This window comes from Pipistrellus hanaki (genome assembly GCF_964339955.1).
Source record: "Pipistrellus hanaki genome assembly, chromosome: 11".
NCBI lineage: Eukaryota > Metazoa > Chordata > Mammalia > Chiroptera > Vespertilionidae > Pipistrellus > Pipistrellus hanaki.
Window position 1 is genome coordinate 52211105 of NC_140513.1, and position 19286 is coordinate 52230390.

At 37.3% G+C, this 19286-nt stretch overlaps 1 protein-coding gene across 2 annotated transcripts in view; it reads left to right on the forward strand.

Moving 5' to 3' along the window:
- Positions 1 to 19286, forward strand: part of CCDC171 (coiled-coil domain containing 171) — a 223331-nt gene that overhangs the window by 178185 nt on the left and 25860 nt on the right. For both annotated transcript variants that reach the window (XM_084898221.1, XM_084898222.1), the window contains one exon: positions 6025 to 6177. In XM_084898221.1, coding sequence (XP_084754347.1) covers positions 6025 to 6177 — 153 coding nt within the window. The remainder of the gene's footprint in view (positions 1 to 6024; positions 6178 to 19286) is intronic.

Consider the following 19286-nt stretch of genomic DNA (forward strand, 5'->3'; position numbering starts at 1 on the left):
GTAAATACAAGATTATCCTGGATGGATACCTAATCCGATGGGCCTTCTAAAGGAGGGTGAAGTGTTGCAGTATTGGCCTGTAAACAAGCAAACGGCCTTGTTAAGAAGGGAGGGGTCCCTTTGGCAAGGACCTGCGGCGGTCTTTAGGAGGTAAGAGTGACCCTGTATGACAGTCAGCAAGAAAATGGAGACCTTCGTTCGAGAACCTTAAGGAACTAAATTCTACTGACAACTTGGAAGAGAACTGAGTCTCAGATGAGCTCATGGCTCCAGCTGACACCTTGATTCCTGCCAGGTGAGACCCTGAGCAGAGGAGCCAGCTCACCCATGCGAGACCCATGGAAACTACAAAATTGGTGTGGTTTTAAGCCATTCCACTTTTGGTGATCTGTTCCAGTACAGATTTCGGCTTCCTAGAGTGGGGTGATGCGCCTGTGCTTATGCAGTTGAGGTTTCTGATGATTGGGGCTTGCACCTGCATGTGAGGTGAAGAGGTGGGTCACACACACTACCTGCAGGCAGGTGGGCGGTGGATTGCCTTCTAGATGTGGAGGCTCCTGAGGCCCTGCCCTGCTCTTCTGATTCTAGGTTCTTACTCACTGAATTGGTCTCTGGGGACAAACCCAGCTGAGGCCTCCTCCCTTGGCACCAGGAGGGGGAGAGCTGACTAGCTCAGTTGGTGTCCTCCTCCAGTTAGTCACCAAGCTACGCAGAGGAGAGCTCTTCAAGCCTGTTAATAGCTTACTCTGCTTTTGAGCCAGCAACTCCAATGTCTGTATATTTATTCCTTTAAACTTGTATGTGCTTATTAAACAAGCTCCGTAATATAAAACATAGAAAAAATAAAATTTTAAAAGATTTTGGAAAAAAAGATTAGAAAGTTTAATATAAAAACTGTAGAGACAGTAATACGATGGGTGATTGCCAGGGGTCGGGGGGAAGAAGGGATGACTATGTGGAGCATGGAGGATTTTTAAGGCAGTAAAACTATTTTGTATGATACTTTAGTGGTGGATACATGTCATTATATATTTGTCAAAACCCACATATTATACAACATGAACAGTCAACCCTAATATAATCTGTGAGTTTTGGGTGACATGTCAGTGCAGGCACATCAGTTGTAACAGATGTATCACTCTGGTCAAGATGTTGACAGTGGAAGAAGCTCTGGGTGTGTAGGGGCAAGGGGTACGAACTGCTCAATTTTTCAGTGAAAATAAAACTGCTCTAAAAATAAAGACTATTAAAAGAACTGAATATAATCTACACTAATAAAAGAGTAAGATGCAAATTGATCTTACTTTTGCCATGTCCACCAGCCAGTCAGGAGTGAGTATGCAAATTAATTCCAAAGATGGCGATTTTATTTGCATACGCAGGTGCCAAGCAGCCAGGGGGCGTTCTACACTGCTCTAGCCATTCCGGCCCTCTGGGCAGCATGGGAAGGCAGAAAGGTGGCTCGGGTCAGAGTGATGGTGGTGCCGGCAGCCAGGGTAAGGAAGGCCCATTCTTGCACAAACCTTCATGCATCAGGCCTCTAGTATAAAAGAAAATGTATATATGAAATTTCTCTCCCTTTCCCCCCTCTCATTTTAACTTACTCTGGAAACTGAATACCTATGCAAGACAACAGCTGCGCCATTTTTGAATAAAGTAAGAAATACAGTTATTTTGTGGTATGGGTTGGCACTGGTGTCTTCACTTGGTCCATTTTTTAGACATTCATGTTTCTGCAGTTATGTTAAGGGAAAGGTGGAAGGATTTCACAATGCAGGAGGTTGAGAGAGGCATCTTTACTTTCTGTGTATTTCAACATGAACAGTTATATATCCCATGTGGTTAAAAGAATTGATGGATTAAATTCATACATAGTGTAATCTTTACAGCATGGTAGTTTACAATAACATAGAAAGTAGTTTTTAAAATCTGCTATATAAGGTTTGCTGTTTTTCTTGTGGAAAAGTGCTACAAAGCACTCTTGAACTTGTGTGTCAGTTATGGGATTATCTTTATCAAAAAGAGAAAGGTTCCAAATCTGTTGACCTTTTCTTTGATAGCAAGTGGCTACCAAAAGCATCCTATCTAGAAAATATTTAAAAAGCCTTCTCAAATAAAACACACTCTGCCACATCAAGGTAAAGTGACATTTGTAGGGGAAAAACCTCACTCCTTTGAAGGACTTTTATGGAGAAAGCATTATGGAAATAATTGTTTGGAAATATTTCTAGAACTATAAGCTGTTTTTCTAAAATTGATCTAAATCCATAAAAATTTATGTGTGTATAAATAAAAAGTTTCAAAGCAAATCTCCTAACCTCATAAGATGTTTGAACCTTTGTAAAAAATATAAAATATATTTAGTATAGAATATATTTGTTAAAATATAAGAAAACAGGGTATATATTACTTTAAATATAAATGGATAGATTCAGGGATGTTGAATATTTTCTAGCAAAATGTCAATTAAAATTTCTGTATAATTGATAGGATTAAACCATGGTTGTCATAATTTAATAAACATGACCAGTGATATACTTCTGCCATTTGCATCTTACATTCAATCATGTGTTGTGTGAGAGGTGAGGGTGGGGATTCAGAATAAAATAGACTGATTACTACATCACAAATACAGCAAATTAATAATAATCCAGTGAAAGTTATTATTTATTTATTTTTGGGATAATCCTCACCTGAGGATATTTTCCCACTGATTTTTAGGGAGAGTATAAGAGAGAGGGAAAGATAGAGAGAAACATAGATGTGAGAGAAATACATCATTTGGTTGCCTCTGGCACGTGACTTGACCAGGGTCCGGGCCAGGGTGGAGCCTGCAACCCAGGTATGTGCCCTTGACTGGAATCGAACCCAGTACCCCAGGTCCACAGCCTGATACTCTATCCACTGAGCCAAACTGGCTAAGACTAATTAAATTTATTAGATTCCATTTTTAGAGGACTTTCTCATATTAGAGTTAAGAGAATGGCTTTGCATTAGATTTTTAATGATCTGAGCCTTACAATAGTTTTGGAAACAGGCAAAAAAAAAAAAAAAATGACTCTTCTTCTTATTTCCTGGGGGAAGGGGATGGAGGCTCAGAGAGATGGCATGGCATTGTCCAACAATATAAAGCTTAGTAAGTGACAGAGAGAGGATAAACAATGAAGTAGGAATGCTGATTCCTGGTCCATTATCACAGTGGAAAAAATGAATGATTTGTAAGAGAGGAAGAGAGATTTAGCATAGGAAGGAATAGATATGATTTTATAATTTCTGATTTTTATATACTATTTAAACCTAGGAAAATATTTAGTGTTAGTGTTAGTTATAAGCTTATCTTGAAATTACTCAAAATAAGGCAAACTAGGACATGTGACATGCTTTCAAACATGAGGTCATACCATGCTTAGTTAGTGTTGGGTGATGGAATTCACTTTTTTTTGTATTCTGTCCTTTCTTTTATGCCCACAGATATGCTTTTGTATCTTCTTTCACCTTAAATAAAATATTTTTAATACTTTATTCGTTAGAGTATTAAGAGTATATTTTCCAAAATGTCTTCATTTTTTTCCTATATTAACTAATAAATTAAAAATATTTCTATTGATTCAGAGTGGAAAGGAGAGGGTGAGAGAGAAAGAAACATCAATGATGAGAGAAAAATTACTGATGGGCTGCCTCGTGGAGGCCCCCTACTGGGGATCAAGCCCACAACCTAGGCATGTGCCCTTGACAAGACTCGAACCTGGGATCCTTACAGTCCACAGGCCGATGCTCTATTCACTCAGCCAAACCTGTTAGAGCCCTTATAACGTATTTTATACCAGCCTATGGCTTCAACCTGTGGTTTTTCATCTCATTTATTTCAAACAAGTGCTCACTGTATCTAAAGATACAGAGATGATAAGGCATAATATCTGGCTTCAGGAGCTTCTTAGTCTAGTAAAGATAAACATGTAACAAAATGCATTTCTGCTAAAAATACAGGCAATAATAGAACCAAGCATCAAGGATTCACAGAGAATTGTAGAAGGCAATACTGACTTTGAGCTCAAAAGCTCCTTCTTGAACAGGTGGGTCTGAGCTTTATTTTTTAGGGATAATACTAATTTTTTTTGGCAAAAAGGTGTGACATTTTTTACTCTCACCTACAAATACTAGCCTACTTCTATTTCTTAGACATTGTGTGTGTGGGTACTTACCTTTGTTACCAAATTATTACTTCATATGAATTGCTCAAATATCAAGCCTCTCAAAGCTTACACAAATTAGACTCTTTAGATTAAATATAATTTGGAAATTCTTGGACTATTTGCCATTGTACTAAGTTGTGACTGTGGCTGGAACATTTTTTTCTTGTAAATAATATGACATTATATTTAAATATTTCAGAAATGTTTGATTTTATTTTGCTACTAGTGGCCCAGTGCATGAAATTCATGCACAGAAGCGGGGGGGGGATGTTCCCTCAGTCCAGCCTGCATCCTCTCTAATTGGACATCCCTCTCGCAATCTGGAACCACTGGCTTCTAACTACTCACCTGCCTGCCTGCCTGATTGCCCCTAACCCTTCTGCCTGATTACCCCTAATTGCCTCTGCCTGCCTGCCTGATTGTCCCTAACTTCCCTTCTCTGCTGGCCTGATCTCACCCCCAACTACCCCTACCTGCCTGATCTCCCCCCAACTGCCCTCCCTGCTGGCCTGATCTTGCTCCCAATGGCCCTCCCCTGCTGGCCTAATCTCATCCCTAACTGCCCTCCCCTTGCTGGCCTGGTTGCCCCCAACTGCCCTCCCCTGCCAGGCTGATCTCACCCCCAACTGCCCTCCTCTGCCAGCCATTTTGGTTCTGATTGGTTGGTTTCTATGCCAGTCAGTGTCAAAAGCTCCACCTCCTAGACAGCCGTTGGCTCCTCACAGTTGACCCAGATTTGTTTCTGATTGGTCAGTTCTTATGCCAGTCAGCATTTCTGGGCTTATCTACGGAGCCTGATCAGAAAGGTGGGGCTGATCAGCAGCCCTGGTAGAGGCCTGGAGAGAAATGGAGGCATGGCTGCTGGCTAGACTGGGAGAGAAAAATAGAGGCAACAGATCAGTCCCTGCTTCTCTCTTCAGGCCTCTCTCTGGCCCTGATTTGGGTGGCCACCTCAGCAATCAGTGCTGGGACCCCTCGCCTGCAGCGGAAGCAGTCAGCAGGACTGACTTCCAGTTTGTCGACCTTGGTCATTACTGGACGTTATGACCCAGGGTTTTTATATATTGGGATGTCTGAAGTATTTTGAAAGACTTTAAAAAAAGGTGTAATAATATTCTAGGACTTAAAATTCACTTCAGGTTGCTTTAGAAGAAAAAGTCTATAAAATATGGTTAATTTGTAATACGGAGGTCTAACAATTCCCCAAATATTATACAATTTAGGGGAGAGAAAAAATTATCAACACTTGCATGTATTAATTTTATTATACATATATAATATAATGTAAGGGCACTTCTCTATTATATAAATGAATGTAATTATGGTGTTTTTTTTTTTTTAACAATATAGGAATGACATTTACACTTAAAAAATCACATGATCATCTCAGTTCCTTTTATTTAAGAACACTTGTTTATAGGGTAGATTGAAAATTTTATTAATTTAGCTCATTTTGAAATATTTTGCTTATATATCTGTTGTGTGCTTTAAGATTGAAATGTGGGTCAAATTACAACTTGAATTTAGCTTTACAAAGAAAATAAGTGTGTCATCTTTAAGAACTGCATTCTAAATTTTAAGCACAATAGATCAAAGTACATCTTAATTAAATAAATAGTCATAAAAAGAAGTCTCAATTATTTTCCCCCAAAACTGTCTTAAAATAGTCACTGTTCTCAATATAAAATGTGAAGTGCAGCTTTATTGTTTTAAAGAAAGATGAAAAGTAGTTTGTTTAAAAATTTTAATGATTTTGCTTTCAAATTATGGAAATTCTTCTTTGGGGACAGCTCTATTGGAATTGTATGTGACACTATTTTTATTTCTTTAGGCTATGATTAAAAGCTTCATGGATGTCTACCAGCTTGCAAGCACCAGAATTGCAACCTTAGAGAAGGAAATGACATCTCATCGAAGTCACATTGCAACCTTGAAATCAGAACTTCACACAGCTTGTTTACGTGAAAATGAAAGTTTACAATCAGTAAGTCCTACAAAATTGTTTTCTTCTTTGGATCTGGGGTCACATCTGCATTCATGTATTCATTGCTCTTCGGATAACTTGCCAATACATAGAATTTAGGATAAATGATCAATCAAGCACTATAAAATTATTAGTGTGTAGAAAATTATGAAGGAAGAAAACAATTTATTTTCCATTGTATCGTATATAAAGATGTACGTATTGTTATCAATGCTAAAGCACTACATCAAGATTCCTTTGTGTTTAGCAGTGCAGCTGACAGTTGGATTTGGCAGTGTGCATAGTGAAAGCTTACAACTGTCTGAAGATTCAGTGTGTCCCATTAAGACAGAATATTATTAATTATGCGTATAACCAAAATGGTAATTAGAACATGTGATTATTCTCTGAAGAAAACTAGACTTATCCATAATACATGCCTAGCTAAAATTCATGTTGTGATTCATCTATATGATTAAAATTCAATTTCAGCAGTCATTTTATGTCTTAAAATTTTAGTCCATGATGAAATTTGGGCTCATTTAAAACTAAACAAAATTTCCTACATTTGAAATATAACACATACTTCAGAGAATATATGGAGAATATAAAAAAATGAATGCTTGTGATATAAGGGAATGAAATAAACATTTAAACTTTTTTTCTCAAAAGACAGATATGTCAACAGTGATGGAGTGTACCCAATAATTGGAATGTCTTTTCCCCTCTTTGGTTTGATTAGAATAAATCAGGGTAACTTGTAAATAAAGATAGTGTCATTCTGCCATTCAGCTGTTGACCCATTTTATTTCAACAGAAAAAGAGTTTAACATTAAAGCAAATGGATGCACAGCTATGCTTTGGTTCTTCAGCTCCTTGAGGGTCTTAGCTCAAATGTCAGCATCCCAAATAAGCCTTAGAGATCATGGGTATTTATAATTGCAACCACCAGACTTCCCTCCCCAGAAACTCTATCTCACTCTTGCCCTAGCTCACCTGTCTATTTCCATCTTACTTGATTTATATTTTTCACTACAGCACTTATCATCAGTTGGCATGTAGTGTATTTTATTTACTTGCTTTATTACCTATTTGCCCCTTACCCTCAGTACAATATAAGTTCCATAAAGATAAGTAATTTTGTGTGTTTTCCTCACTGCTGTGAAGTCACTCCAGTGCCAAGAACAGTCTGGCCCACAGTAGGTAATCAACAAGTATTTATTGACTGAAAAACACTGGTAATGTAGCCAGCCACCTGCTGTTTGGGACCTGGGATATGAGTTCAACTGGGTTCAGTTTTTAAAGTAAATTTGTTAATTTCTTGATGAGACAGTAGTAATTTTAACATCCACCAAGAGAAATTAAAATGAAGAGAAAACTTAAACATTTTTAAAAATAAATATTTGGAATTTACTCTAACCTTTCTTTGAAACATACATTCCCCCCCTGCTAACTCTCTCACCCCTTGGTTAATATTATATTATACTGTTGGGGTTAAAGCCTTCTCAGGGTCCGTGATGTTTGTGCTGATATCTGAAGTCTGGAGAGGAGTGATCTGGGGGTGGAAGAGAGTAGTATTCCACATCAGGAGTAGCGGAGTGGGAGCATCTACAAGGACTCTGTGATGGGAAGAAGAAACTGAGAAAGACCAGTGTGGCTGGAATAAAGAGAACAAAGGCAGGAGTGTCTGTGATAAAGAGGGACTAGAGAGAAGGGAAAGGTCAGACTTTGTTGTCTTTGTTGTTAGAGCAAATGAAAAGTCATTGTAAAACTTTAAAGAAGGAATGACGTGCTCAGATTTGCTTTTAAAAAAAGATCACTTTGGCCTTGGTAGGAAGAAATAGTTGGCTGGGAAGAACGTGAGCAGACAATTTTAGGATTTTTGCTTTTGGAAATAGATCAATGATCTTATTTACTAAGAGAAAAGCAGTGCAACAGGAGAGAGTATTGCTGGTTTAGTTTTAAGGATGTTGATTTTGAAGAACTTTTGAGACATCAAACTGGGGATGTCAAGAAGGCTGCTTGCTATGGAATTTAAGCAAGATGCCACATAGATATAAAAATTTCAAGTCATGGTCATATGGATGAGACTTGCAGCTGTTCGCAAGAATGAGAGGATATACAAGACAGTTTATAAAGTAAGAAGAGAAAAGGGACTAAGAATGAAACTTGAAAATTCCAACATATAATGCTTGAGTAGAAGAGGATGAAGCTGCAAAGGAGGCTGTGAAGAGGTAAGAAGACTATACTAGTGCAGCGGAAAACTATGCTGCTGTAAAAAGAAAGAACTCTTAAAATTTGCAACAGCATGGATGGACCTAGAGAGCATTATGCTAAGCAAAATAAGATAGTCAGAGAAAGATAAGTATCACACGATCTCGATCATATGTGGAATCTAATAAACAACATAAACATGAACAAAAATGGACCCAGAGACATAGAAACATCAAACAGACTGTCAGACCTCAGAGGGAAGGCAGGGGAGGGTTTGGGTGGGAGAAGAGACCAACCAGTGAACTCATATGCGTATATGCATAACCCATAGACACAGGCAATAGGGTGGTGAGGGCCTGGGGAGTGGAGGAGGGTGGGAGTGGTCAGTGGAGGAAAAGGGGACATATGTAATACTCTCAACAGTAAAAATATTTTAAAAAGCAATTCCTCGCTCCACTGATGTTATATTTCAAATCTGTAATATCAGAAATCCAGAAAATGCCTTAAACAGTTGAGTTAAATATTACAGTGGACTTTTTAATATGCTGCACTGATGTAGCAAGAGTATTAAATTTATTCAACCATGAATGATTCTTTGATTATCATACACCTAAACTACTCTTTTATGTATTGACCACAAGAAGAATAAAAAAAATAGAAAATGGAAAAAAAAGAGCTAAGAAGAAACCCTAGAATGTATGATGCCATGACTTTGGAGTATTTTAAGAGTGATGTGTCAGTTGTCTAATAACACCTGAAGATAAAATGAAATGAGGATTGAAAATGGCCTTTCAATTTAATATGTGGAGGCCTTTGGTAACCTTAGCATAAGAAGTGGATAAATAAGTGGAACCAAAAAATCCACTGAATTTAACCACCTCTCTCAAGGATTTAGCTGTTAAGTGTGAGATGTAGGAATGGTGTGTTCAGAGGATTCAGAGAGCTCTGCTTAAAGATGGGAGTGACTGCGCATATTTCAATATCTTAAGTTTAGACCTCCAAAATATGGTTTTGGTACTGATCACTATACTGTACATTTTAATAATTATCCATTTTCAGTTATTATCTTTTCACATTCCAGCTTTCTTTTGACTAGTGTTTGTATAATATATCTTTTTCCATTCTTTAACCTATGTTTTATATTTACAGTGGATTTTTTTTTTTTTAAGAGAGACATGGAGGAAGGAAAGAGGGAAAGAGAGTGAGAGACAGAGAAAGAGAGAGAGAGAGAGAGAGAGAGAGAGAGAGAAACATCAATTGGTTGCCTCCCTCACGCACTCTGACCCAGGCCAGGATTGAGCTTGCAAAGGAAGTATGTGCCTTTAACCATGAATCTGATCCATGACCCTTCAGTCTGAGGGATAATGCTCCAACCACTGAACAAACCAGCTAGGGCTACAGTGGGTCTCTTATAGAAAGGTACAGTTTGGCTTTGTTTTATTGATCTATTTGACATCATAAGATTTTAATTGGTAGACCATTTACATTAATATAATTATTGACATTTCGGGGTTTTTGTCTACATTTTATTTATTTTATGGGTTTGAAGGTGATAAGACAATCTCTATCCTTGTGGATTCATCTTCTAGCAAGGGAAGCAATCATATAAGTAGCCATAAAAATAGGGTTGTATAAAGTCTTCAGGAGCATAGATGAGGGAGCAGTTCATTCTGCATAGCATTGTCAAAGGAAAGTACTGAGAGTATGAAATGTTTGTGGGAGTTTTTGAAAACTGTATAACAACTTAATATTTTGTTTAGGGGGAAGAATAATCAAACCTTGTTTATTTTGAGGAATAAACCTTATGAATAGAACATATATTTACTTAATTAAATTATTAATGAGTTTTCTATATAATAAAAAAATGTACTGTTACTTTAGTTTCAGTCTCCCTCTCAGTTAACGACATCTAACTCACCGAAATAGCCTATACCCACTGGAGTCCAAGACTGCTTACCTCCATATGTTCCCAATCTGTGGTACCATCCAGTCCTGCTTTTTACTCTAGAATCTGATTTGATTCTACCTGTGACCATTTTGCTTTTGGTGTTCTTGATTGGCCTCTCTACTATTGTTATTTTGGCCCTTCTCAAAATTCCTTTGCTGGGCCTCAGATAAACTAGCTTCATCCAGTACTCACCCACCTCTTATTGCTTTCTGCCCTCAACAAAACTTGAGAGTCAGACAGGTCTGGGTTTGCTTTCTGGCACTGTTATTGATCATCCATACAACACTCTAAGCATCAATGTCTGTATTGGTAACACGTAGTTGAAGTTGCCTACACTGTGAGGTTATTATGAGGCCTAAACAAAGACATTGTCTGTGATAGTATTAGGAGCTCAGTAAATAATAGCTCTCTTCTCTACACACAAAATATTCTGATAGTTACATATATTTACTACAGCTAAGTTCTAGTAAGAAATATATGTAACTAGGAGGTAATCTTTTTATGAGTAGGCAAAAGAACTAAAACAACACTTAAATCAATGCTTTTAGCATATATTAAGTTCACCATTAATGCTAGTTCTTATCTCTTACTTAATAAATTGAGAACAGTCAGTATATGCTCATTATTTTCTTTTTCAGCCATTTCACTGGATAAAAATAAAAAATAAATATTCAATAGTAATAAAAATGTAATATATTGTGATGTTGCAATGATAGAGATTGATCATATTGTAGACATGAACAGTCGTCTATAAAGACTGTATCCCTCTTTAGGTGACATTTTCACTTTTTTGTTTGGAAACATGTAATAATAATGCTGAAGTTCATCTAAGAGTGCCTGTCAGTTGTATACTTGCCAGTACTTTAACATTTTCTGTATGCTGATCTTTGACCCATTCACTTAAGGCTGCTCTAGAGCTTTTATCTTGAGTAATAGTAACCAGAAAGGTCTTTTGAGTCCCATACAGCCCAGTAGAGAACAGTACAGCAGTCAGAACCAATTACTTGTGGGTGTTCGGATGCCAGCAAACCCACAGCTGTGGAGAAGCATATGATATTTCAATCTGTGAGACACAGAATGCCAAACCCAAATACTTTGCAGTGAGTTATGAAGCTGCATGCTACAGTATTGCTTTGCCTCATTACCACTGTATGCTTAAGCAGTATGTTTTTAATTCTGTAGTACTTTATGAGAAAGTAATAAATTACAAATCAGAGGAGCATTAGTATCTTTGCAAGGGAGATATCTTTGTACCATTATGTCGGATTTGATGGTTGTCAGTGGTATTTTATTATTAACAAAGGGGAAAGAATGAGATATTTTGGCTTGATTTAGATAAAACAAAAAGTAAGATTTCCCACCCTGGCTGGGTAGCTCAGTTGGTTAGATCATTGCCCAATACTCCAAAGTGGCAGGTTCTGTTCGATTCCAGGTCAGGGCATAGAATCAGCCAATGAATGCATAAATAAATGGAACAGCAAATTGATCTCTCTCTCTCTCTCTCTCTCTCTCTCTCTCTCTCTCTCTCTCTTTCGTAAATAAATATATATTAAAGAAAAGTAAGATTCTCCTTTCTTTTAAGTTCTCAAATAATATATTGTCACATTTATTTTTATTACATTTTCTTGACAGAGGAAGGATTGCGTGTCAGTATTAGTATTGTGTAAAGAAACTGATAGAATTTTAAAAAAATATATTTTATTGATTTTTTACAGAGAGGAAGAGAGAGGGACAGAGAGTTGGAAACATGGATGAGAGAGAAACATGGATCAGCTGCCTCCTGCACATCCCCTACTGGGGATGAGCTCCCAACCAAGGCACATGCCCTTGATCTTGACCAGAATCGAACCTGGGACCTTTCAGTCTGCAGACCGACGCTCTATCCACTGAGCAAAACTGGTTTCAACCCACTGATAGGTTTTTAACTAGAACCCAATTAGATTAGAACCTAAGGCCTCTGATTTTTTTGTTGCCTGAGAGACTTTCTATGGGACTGCGATGTGGATTAAGACAAATATCTGCCTTTGTGGTACTTTGAGAACAGTGAGAACACAAGTACTACACAAATAATTTAAAAAATGATATTCAAGTGGAATCATGGAGCACTGGGGGACCTAACTTAGGCTTAGGGTGGTCTACTTGAGAAGTTGAAATCTTAGTTGAGAAAATGAAGATTAAATAGGAACTGACAAGAGAAAGTGGGGAATGCTCAAGAAATGAAAATATGTCTGTATGATCGGGGAAGAGAGAATTAGGCAGACAATTGTAAAGGAAACTGGAGGAGGAGGAGGGGCTGGGTAGGAGTGCCCTACACTCTGTGATTCTCAGCTCTGTGAGAAAGAAACTCTGAGATGTCTCTGACAAGTGCATTACAAACATCTATTCCCTTTGCTTTATTTGTTTACTTTTCCCAAATGCAAATCTTTTTTTTTTTAATATATTTTATTGATTTTTTACAGAGAGGAAGGGAGAGAGATAGAGAGCTAGAAACATTGATGAGAGAGAAACATCGACCAGCTGCCTCCTGCACAACCCCCTTCTGGGGATGTGCACTCAACCAATGTACATGCCCTTGACCGGAATTGAACCTGGGACCTTCCAGTCCACAGACCAACACTCTATCCACTGAGCCAAACTGGTTTTGGCCCAAATGCAAATCTTACTTTTTTTCTATTTATTCACAAAATTCACTGACATGTGCTGCCATAATAACATCTGTTTTACCCATTTGCTTAGATGCTCATTAAATTCTCCATATTTTTATCATGACCTCCATCTCTGGCCTTTGGAGTTAAATAAGGGAAACATGAAAAATCAAAAGGTAGGACAGCCCAGTCACCATGCAGAAATTTTCCTTGGTGCTTGACAAACCTACACAAACTTTAAAAGTTTCTCATAGTCTAGAAACTCAAGCTTTTTTGCATAATCAACAGAGGCTTAGAGGTGGTAATTTCATTGGCCTCACACCTTCCTTTTAGCCTTTTAGTTTTTGTATGATGCAGTTTAAGAGGATGAATGAATGATAGATGTCTGGATATGAATGATGTCAGTGACTATAGGGGCATGATATTATAAATTTCATATTTATATGAAATCTATATAATAAAAACCTAATATTCAAATCAACCGAACGGCGGAACAACCTGTTGGTGGGGGGCGGGGCCAGAGAGTGGGCAGCACAAGGCAAGCCAAGGCAGATGCCAGCGGGCAGAGGGAGGGGACAGTGATTGGAGGGCGATGGTAACTGGTGGTGGCAGGGGTGGGGTCAGCTGCTCATCAGCTGGCATCTCCCCTGATTGGCCCACTGGTCGACTCCCACAGAGGGAGGCCAGACTGCAGCTTTGGCCGATCTGCCTGGGGGGAGTGGGCCTAAGCCATCAGTTGGATATCCCCCAAGGGTTTTTGGACTGTGAGAAGGTGCAGGCCAGCTGAGATACCTGCCACCTTCCCCCCTGCCCCCCCCCCCCCCCCAGTGCATGAATTCGTGCACAGGAGGGGTCCCTTGGCCTGGCTGGAGATCAGGTTGATCAGGGCCAGCCGGCCAGGGAGAAGGACCACAAAAAGTAGGCTGGCTGCGGAAGGTTGGCTATGGGAGCGCACTGACCACCAAGGGGGCAGCTCCTGCATTGAGCGTCTGATCCTTGGTGGCCAGTGTGCATCATAGCAACCAGTCAACTAGTCATTTGGTTGACCAGTCATAATGGTCACTTAAGCATTTATATTTATTTAATATATAAGTATTTTAAATTAGATGTATACATTTATATAAAAGTATAATATACAGGGTGGGGCAAAAGTAGGTTACAGTTGTGAGTACATGAAACAGTTTATTCTTGTATTATTATTTATTAATTATTATATTATTTTCCATACAAATAACTGTAAACCTGCATTTGCCCCACCCTGTATTTATAGAATTCTGTTCTTCAGTGAAGACGTATTACAAGGGTGGAGTAAGGAGAAGCCAGGGTGAAAATGTCAAACTCTGAACATTGTAATCAGTTGGTAATTAAGTTGTAGGAAATATAGATGGTAATTGAGCACCTAATGCTTTATTTTCATCAGTTATTCTAGGAGTGGCAGCTACTACTATGCTTCTGAGTGTTCCTCCTGCTACTTTATCCTTCTCACTAAATCGAGCTCTTTGAGGGCTTTGGTTACCTGCTGGATTTTCAGAAGTCTCCACTTGAGTTTTCTAGGCACCTGACACTCACTGAGGTCCCAACTGAACATATCATCCAACGTTACCCTTCCCCATTTTTCCAAGTTCTCCATTCCGTACATTACCTGTCTCTGACATGACTATCCCCCTTGCAGCCCAGGAAAACCCCTTAACATTTGTTCTACTTTTCCTCCACCATCGATATTTAATCAGTTTGCTAAGTGGTATTGTTTCTATTACCACAGATCGCTTAAACTCCTTCTCTCCTTTCTACCCTTGCGATCACATCAGGCTTTCCTTGAGGTACAATATTTACTTGCTTTTCCAATGAGATTTCCCATATATAGATTTTCCCCTTCCACTCTGCCTGCCACTTTAATGCCAGAATTATCTTTCCAACATGTAGTTATGGTCAGGCCATATCATGGCTCAACACATTTTTAGCTCTACACTTTCTTCCTGACATTCAGGCATGTTCTGAATCCATCTGTTTTGTTTTTTTTAAGTTCATCTCCCAGTTGCCAGAAGAACCTTTGTTAAGCTCATTGGTCATTGCACTTACCTGTCTAAGCACTATGTAGTAGTCCGACTTATATAATCAATTAGTTGTGTATGTATTACCGTATCAGTATTCATTAAAAAAATACATTGTAGTGATCTAACTTCAATAAATGCTGGTTGATTTGCATTGAAATTAATTGGAAGAATATTCCTTTAATAATATTTGTTCAAACACAGTTGTTATGGAACATATATATTGCACAAATTGTAGTTCCCCCCAATTTTTCCTACACAAAATTTTCTCAAATTAATTCCCAGAAATGATATTACATATATTTCTCTAGCAATTACTTAATTAGAATGGATATAATAATATGCACATTATTATAACAATATAAATTTTTAAGTTAAACTTTAAAATAATATACATTAAATATTTTTCTTCTCCTCACCATTTTTCTTAAAAAGCAAAGCAAAAACAACAACAACAACAAAAAAAAACTCAAAGGCAAAAATTATTTATGATAAGAAGAATATTCTTTTTAGCATACCACTTAAATAATTTTAAACTTTGTTAGGTTTTTTTCGGACCCCTGCCTCTGTATGTTTATCCGCATAGACATAAAATGACCAGTGTAATAAATTTACTTACATGGTGGGCACCCTGTAAATGTCTATAACAATTGTATATACAAATTAAAAGTAGTTATGCCCTGGCCTTGCAGAAAGTCAGAGTACGTGAGGTTTATTTCAGAAATAGAAGTTTAATTTACATAAATCAGTAGAAAGCATATTTTCAAAAATGTATTTCCTTGAACATAAACCTCACACCGTATAAAAAAGTGAACTCAAAATGGATCAAAGATCTAACTGTTAAGTCCTAAAATTCTTAATAAAAAAAAAATCTAGAAATAAATCTTTATGAACGTGGTGTTGGCCTATTGGATTCTTATATAAGACACCAAAAGCATGAGTGACAAAAGGAAAAAAATAGATAATTTGGATTTTATCAAAATTAAAAACTTTTGTGTATTAAAAAACACCCTATAAAAATAAGAGAAAATATTTATGATCACTTATGTGGTTAGGGTCTAATATGTAGAGAAACTTACATCTCAACAACAAAAAGACATATAATTTAATTTTTAAAATGGGCAAAGAACTTGAATAGATACTTCTCAAAATAAGACGTACAGATGACCTATAGACATGTAGAGATGCTCAACATCATTACTCAGTATGGAAATGCAAGACAAAACCACAATAAGATACTACTTCACACCTACTAGGAATGCCGTGAAGAAAAAAGAAAAGAGAAACAGGAAATGTTATAGCAGCACTGTTCACAATAGCCAAAAGCGTGAAACAGCCCAGAGGTCCACCTACTGGTGGATAAACAACTGTGGTCTCTCCAGACCATGCAATATTACTCAGCCGTAAAAGGAATGAGGTATTGATCCACGGTGCAGCATGAATGCACTTTGAAAATATTAGGCTAAATGAAAGAAGCCAGACTCAAATGGCCACAAACTGTACAGTTCCATTTATATGGAATATGCAGAATAGGCATATTCTGCCTCCATAGCAGTTAGTTGTTGATGGGGGTGGAGTGTGGGTAGGAATGGAGAATGACCGCTCTAATGGGTATGGGATTTCCTTTTTTTTTTTTTTGTGGTAGAAAAGTTCCAGAGCTAAGATAGTTCTGACAGTTGTACAACAGTGTGAATGGAGCTGATGCAAATGAATTGTACACTTCAAAGGTGTTAAACTGGTAAATTTTATGTTGTGTGTTTTTATGACATTAAAAATATCTCTTTTGGTTCTTGGGTGGTAGGGGATTCGCAGCTATATTGTTGCTTATACAGAATGGCAATCTGCTGTATTGGAAAGTGGCATGACAGAGAATCAGAGACAACTTGGATTCTAGAACAACCTTTGTTATCAACTCACCACAAAGCTTTAGGAAATAAATCACACAATCTCCTTGGACTTGATTTTTTTCTGGCTGTAAAATGAAGGGTTTAAACTAGATAAAATCTAAATTCACTTTCAGCTCCAAAATTCTTTGATTGACCTTACAAATACTGATTTTGAATATGTACTTAATTTGTAACCTTGTTTTGGTTTATTCTTGCTTCACTTTACAACAGTATGTTTCTAAGTTTATAATAACATAATTATATTTTGAACTTGGTAATATTCAACAACAATAACCCATTTACAAGTATATAGGAATTAAATAAATTTCACAATAACTTATAACTAGTTAGTCAAAAGTCCCCAAAGTAATCTGAAAATGTATTAACATATTTGTAAGGAGTATTCCCTTTTTTTTAATGCAAAGATTTTTTTTTGATACTTAATATGTTAAGAATGTGAACTTTTAACTTGTCAAACTATTGTAACATATTTGAAAATTATAATAATTTGATTAAAATGCTGCCTATAAGGCAAAGGGTTTAGTTAATAGAATCCATATGTAATTAAAATGCAGAACTAAATGTAATCAGACTCCAGTGACTAGTGCCTTCATATTGATAGTTTTACAATGGCCTCTGGGGTTGAAAGTTTAAGCGTTGTAGAATGCAACAACACTGCAGAAAACAACTTCACCTGGCAACTTAGCTGTTTCGAAGACATCAACACAGTTGCTTGATAAAATGTGACTACCACAGTCCAGATTTTCATCATTTTAGGAATATCTTCCCTTGGCAGGTGGTTGAAGCACATGCCCGGTGGGCTGGTGGGGAACCACACTCTCCCGCAGTTAAATAAATAGCCAGACATGAAGGTCCCTTCTAGGAGCCAAGCCATGACCTTCTTTCTTTCTTCCTTTTTTTTTTAAAAAAAAATCACGGAGTTGCTTAATTTGGGTGAATTCATTTGAATCATATGAAAGTTATAGACACAACACTATGTACCAAGCCACAAAAAATGTTAAAAAAAATTTCCTGAACTTAAAAAAAAAAATTATTTTCTCTGGACAGTTTTAAGAGTCGACATCCTGTGTTAGAGTTCTCTAATCATCACCAGCACAATTTACAATCAGAACACACAGAGAGCCAGTTTTGACCAGCTCATCTGTTGATCTTGGCAAGAGACCCTTCATCTCAGTGTGTGCAGCTGCCACTGGGGACCTGAGGGACTCAGCCGAGAGCCAGAGGAGGGTGGGAAGGGAGGCTGGTCAAGGCATGAACACATAGGCCTGCTTCATTTCAACGGTTGTGTGTTGCTTAAAAAAAAAAAAAAAAAAAAGTCTTTTTATTTTACTGCTCCCCCCTTCTTTTTAACCTGAAATTAAATGAGTACCGCTCACGAGCCACGGCGCTCCAGGCATAAGGAATTGTAATGTCTGGCTTCCAGAAACTGTCCCGTCAAAATGTGCTTCTGATTAGGTGGCTTAATTACAGCTGTGAAAACAATGTTGATTTAGGCCTCGAGATTCCAGGGCATGTCAGCCGTTATTAGCTAACCTTGGACTGAATCCACCATTTTAAAACTCGTACCACTAAAGTCACCCAGCTTGACAACTTTTTATGTAGGCAGAAAATTTGCCAGAAGCAACACATTTTTTATGCAAAATATTGTTGGACGCATAGCTTCAACTACAGCAGCATGAGTGGCCTTTAAAGAGATAGTTAACTTTGCACTTTATCAGGAACAAAGAAGTTCTGTTTGTAAAAACGGTGAGTTTTGAATAGTATTTTTAAAGAGTTGACTGACATAAGAATTAATTTTAATTCCTTTAATTCAGTTTTATTTCAAGTCTAGCATGTTGGTTTAACCACCCAATTTTATTACACCTAAATTTTCCTGACAGTTTCATTTGCTGTTAGGAAATAAAATGGCAATTTTTTTTTTCAACATGGGAAATAATGGCTAGTTTTAAAAACATTATGTTTGAAACTTCCCTTGCCTCAAGCTGGTTCAGACACAACCTCAGTTTACTTTTGGAAGGAAACGAACCTCATTAAATAGTTTGAAATATTTTAATATAATATAAGTATGTTTTTTCATAGCGTGAAAGTTTATTAGAGTCATGTATTATACCTGCAGGGGAAGTAAAAGTCTTAATAATTATATGGCTTCAATGCTTTGGAATTTTCAATACAATTGTCACTGATATCATAAATATTATAATTACATATTTAAAGTAGTTCCAGTTCTATTGTATTTAGATGTCTAAAACTCCTCTTATATGCCGTGAATGTTTTTTATTTGTCAGGATTTTAAAAAAAGTGGCTATTAAGTCGAAAGCAATACCATAAGAGTAAGGTGGGCAGCCGAACAATAAACATAAAGAGT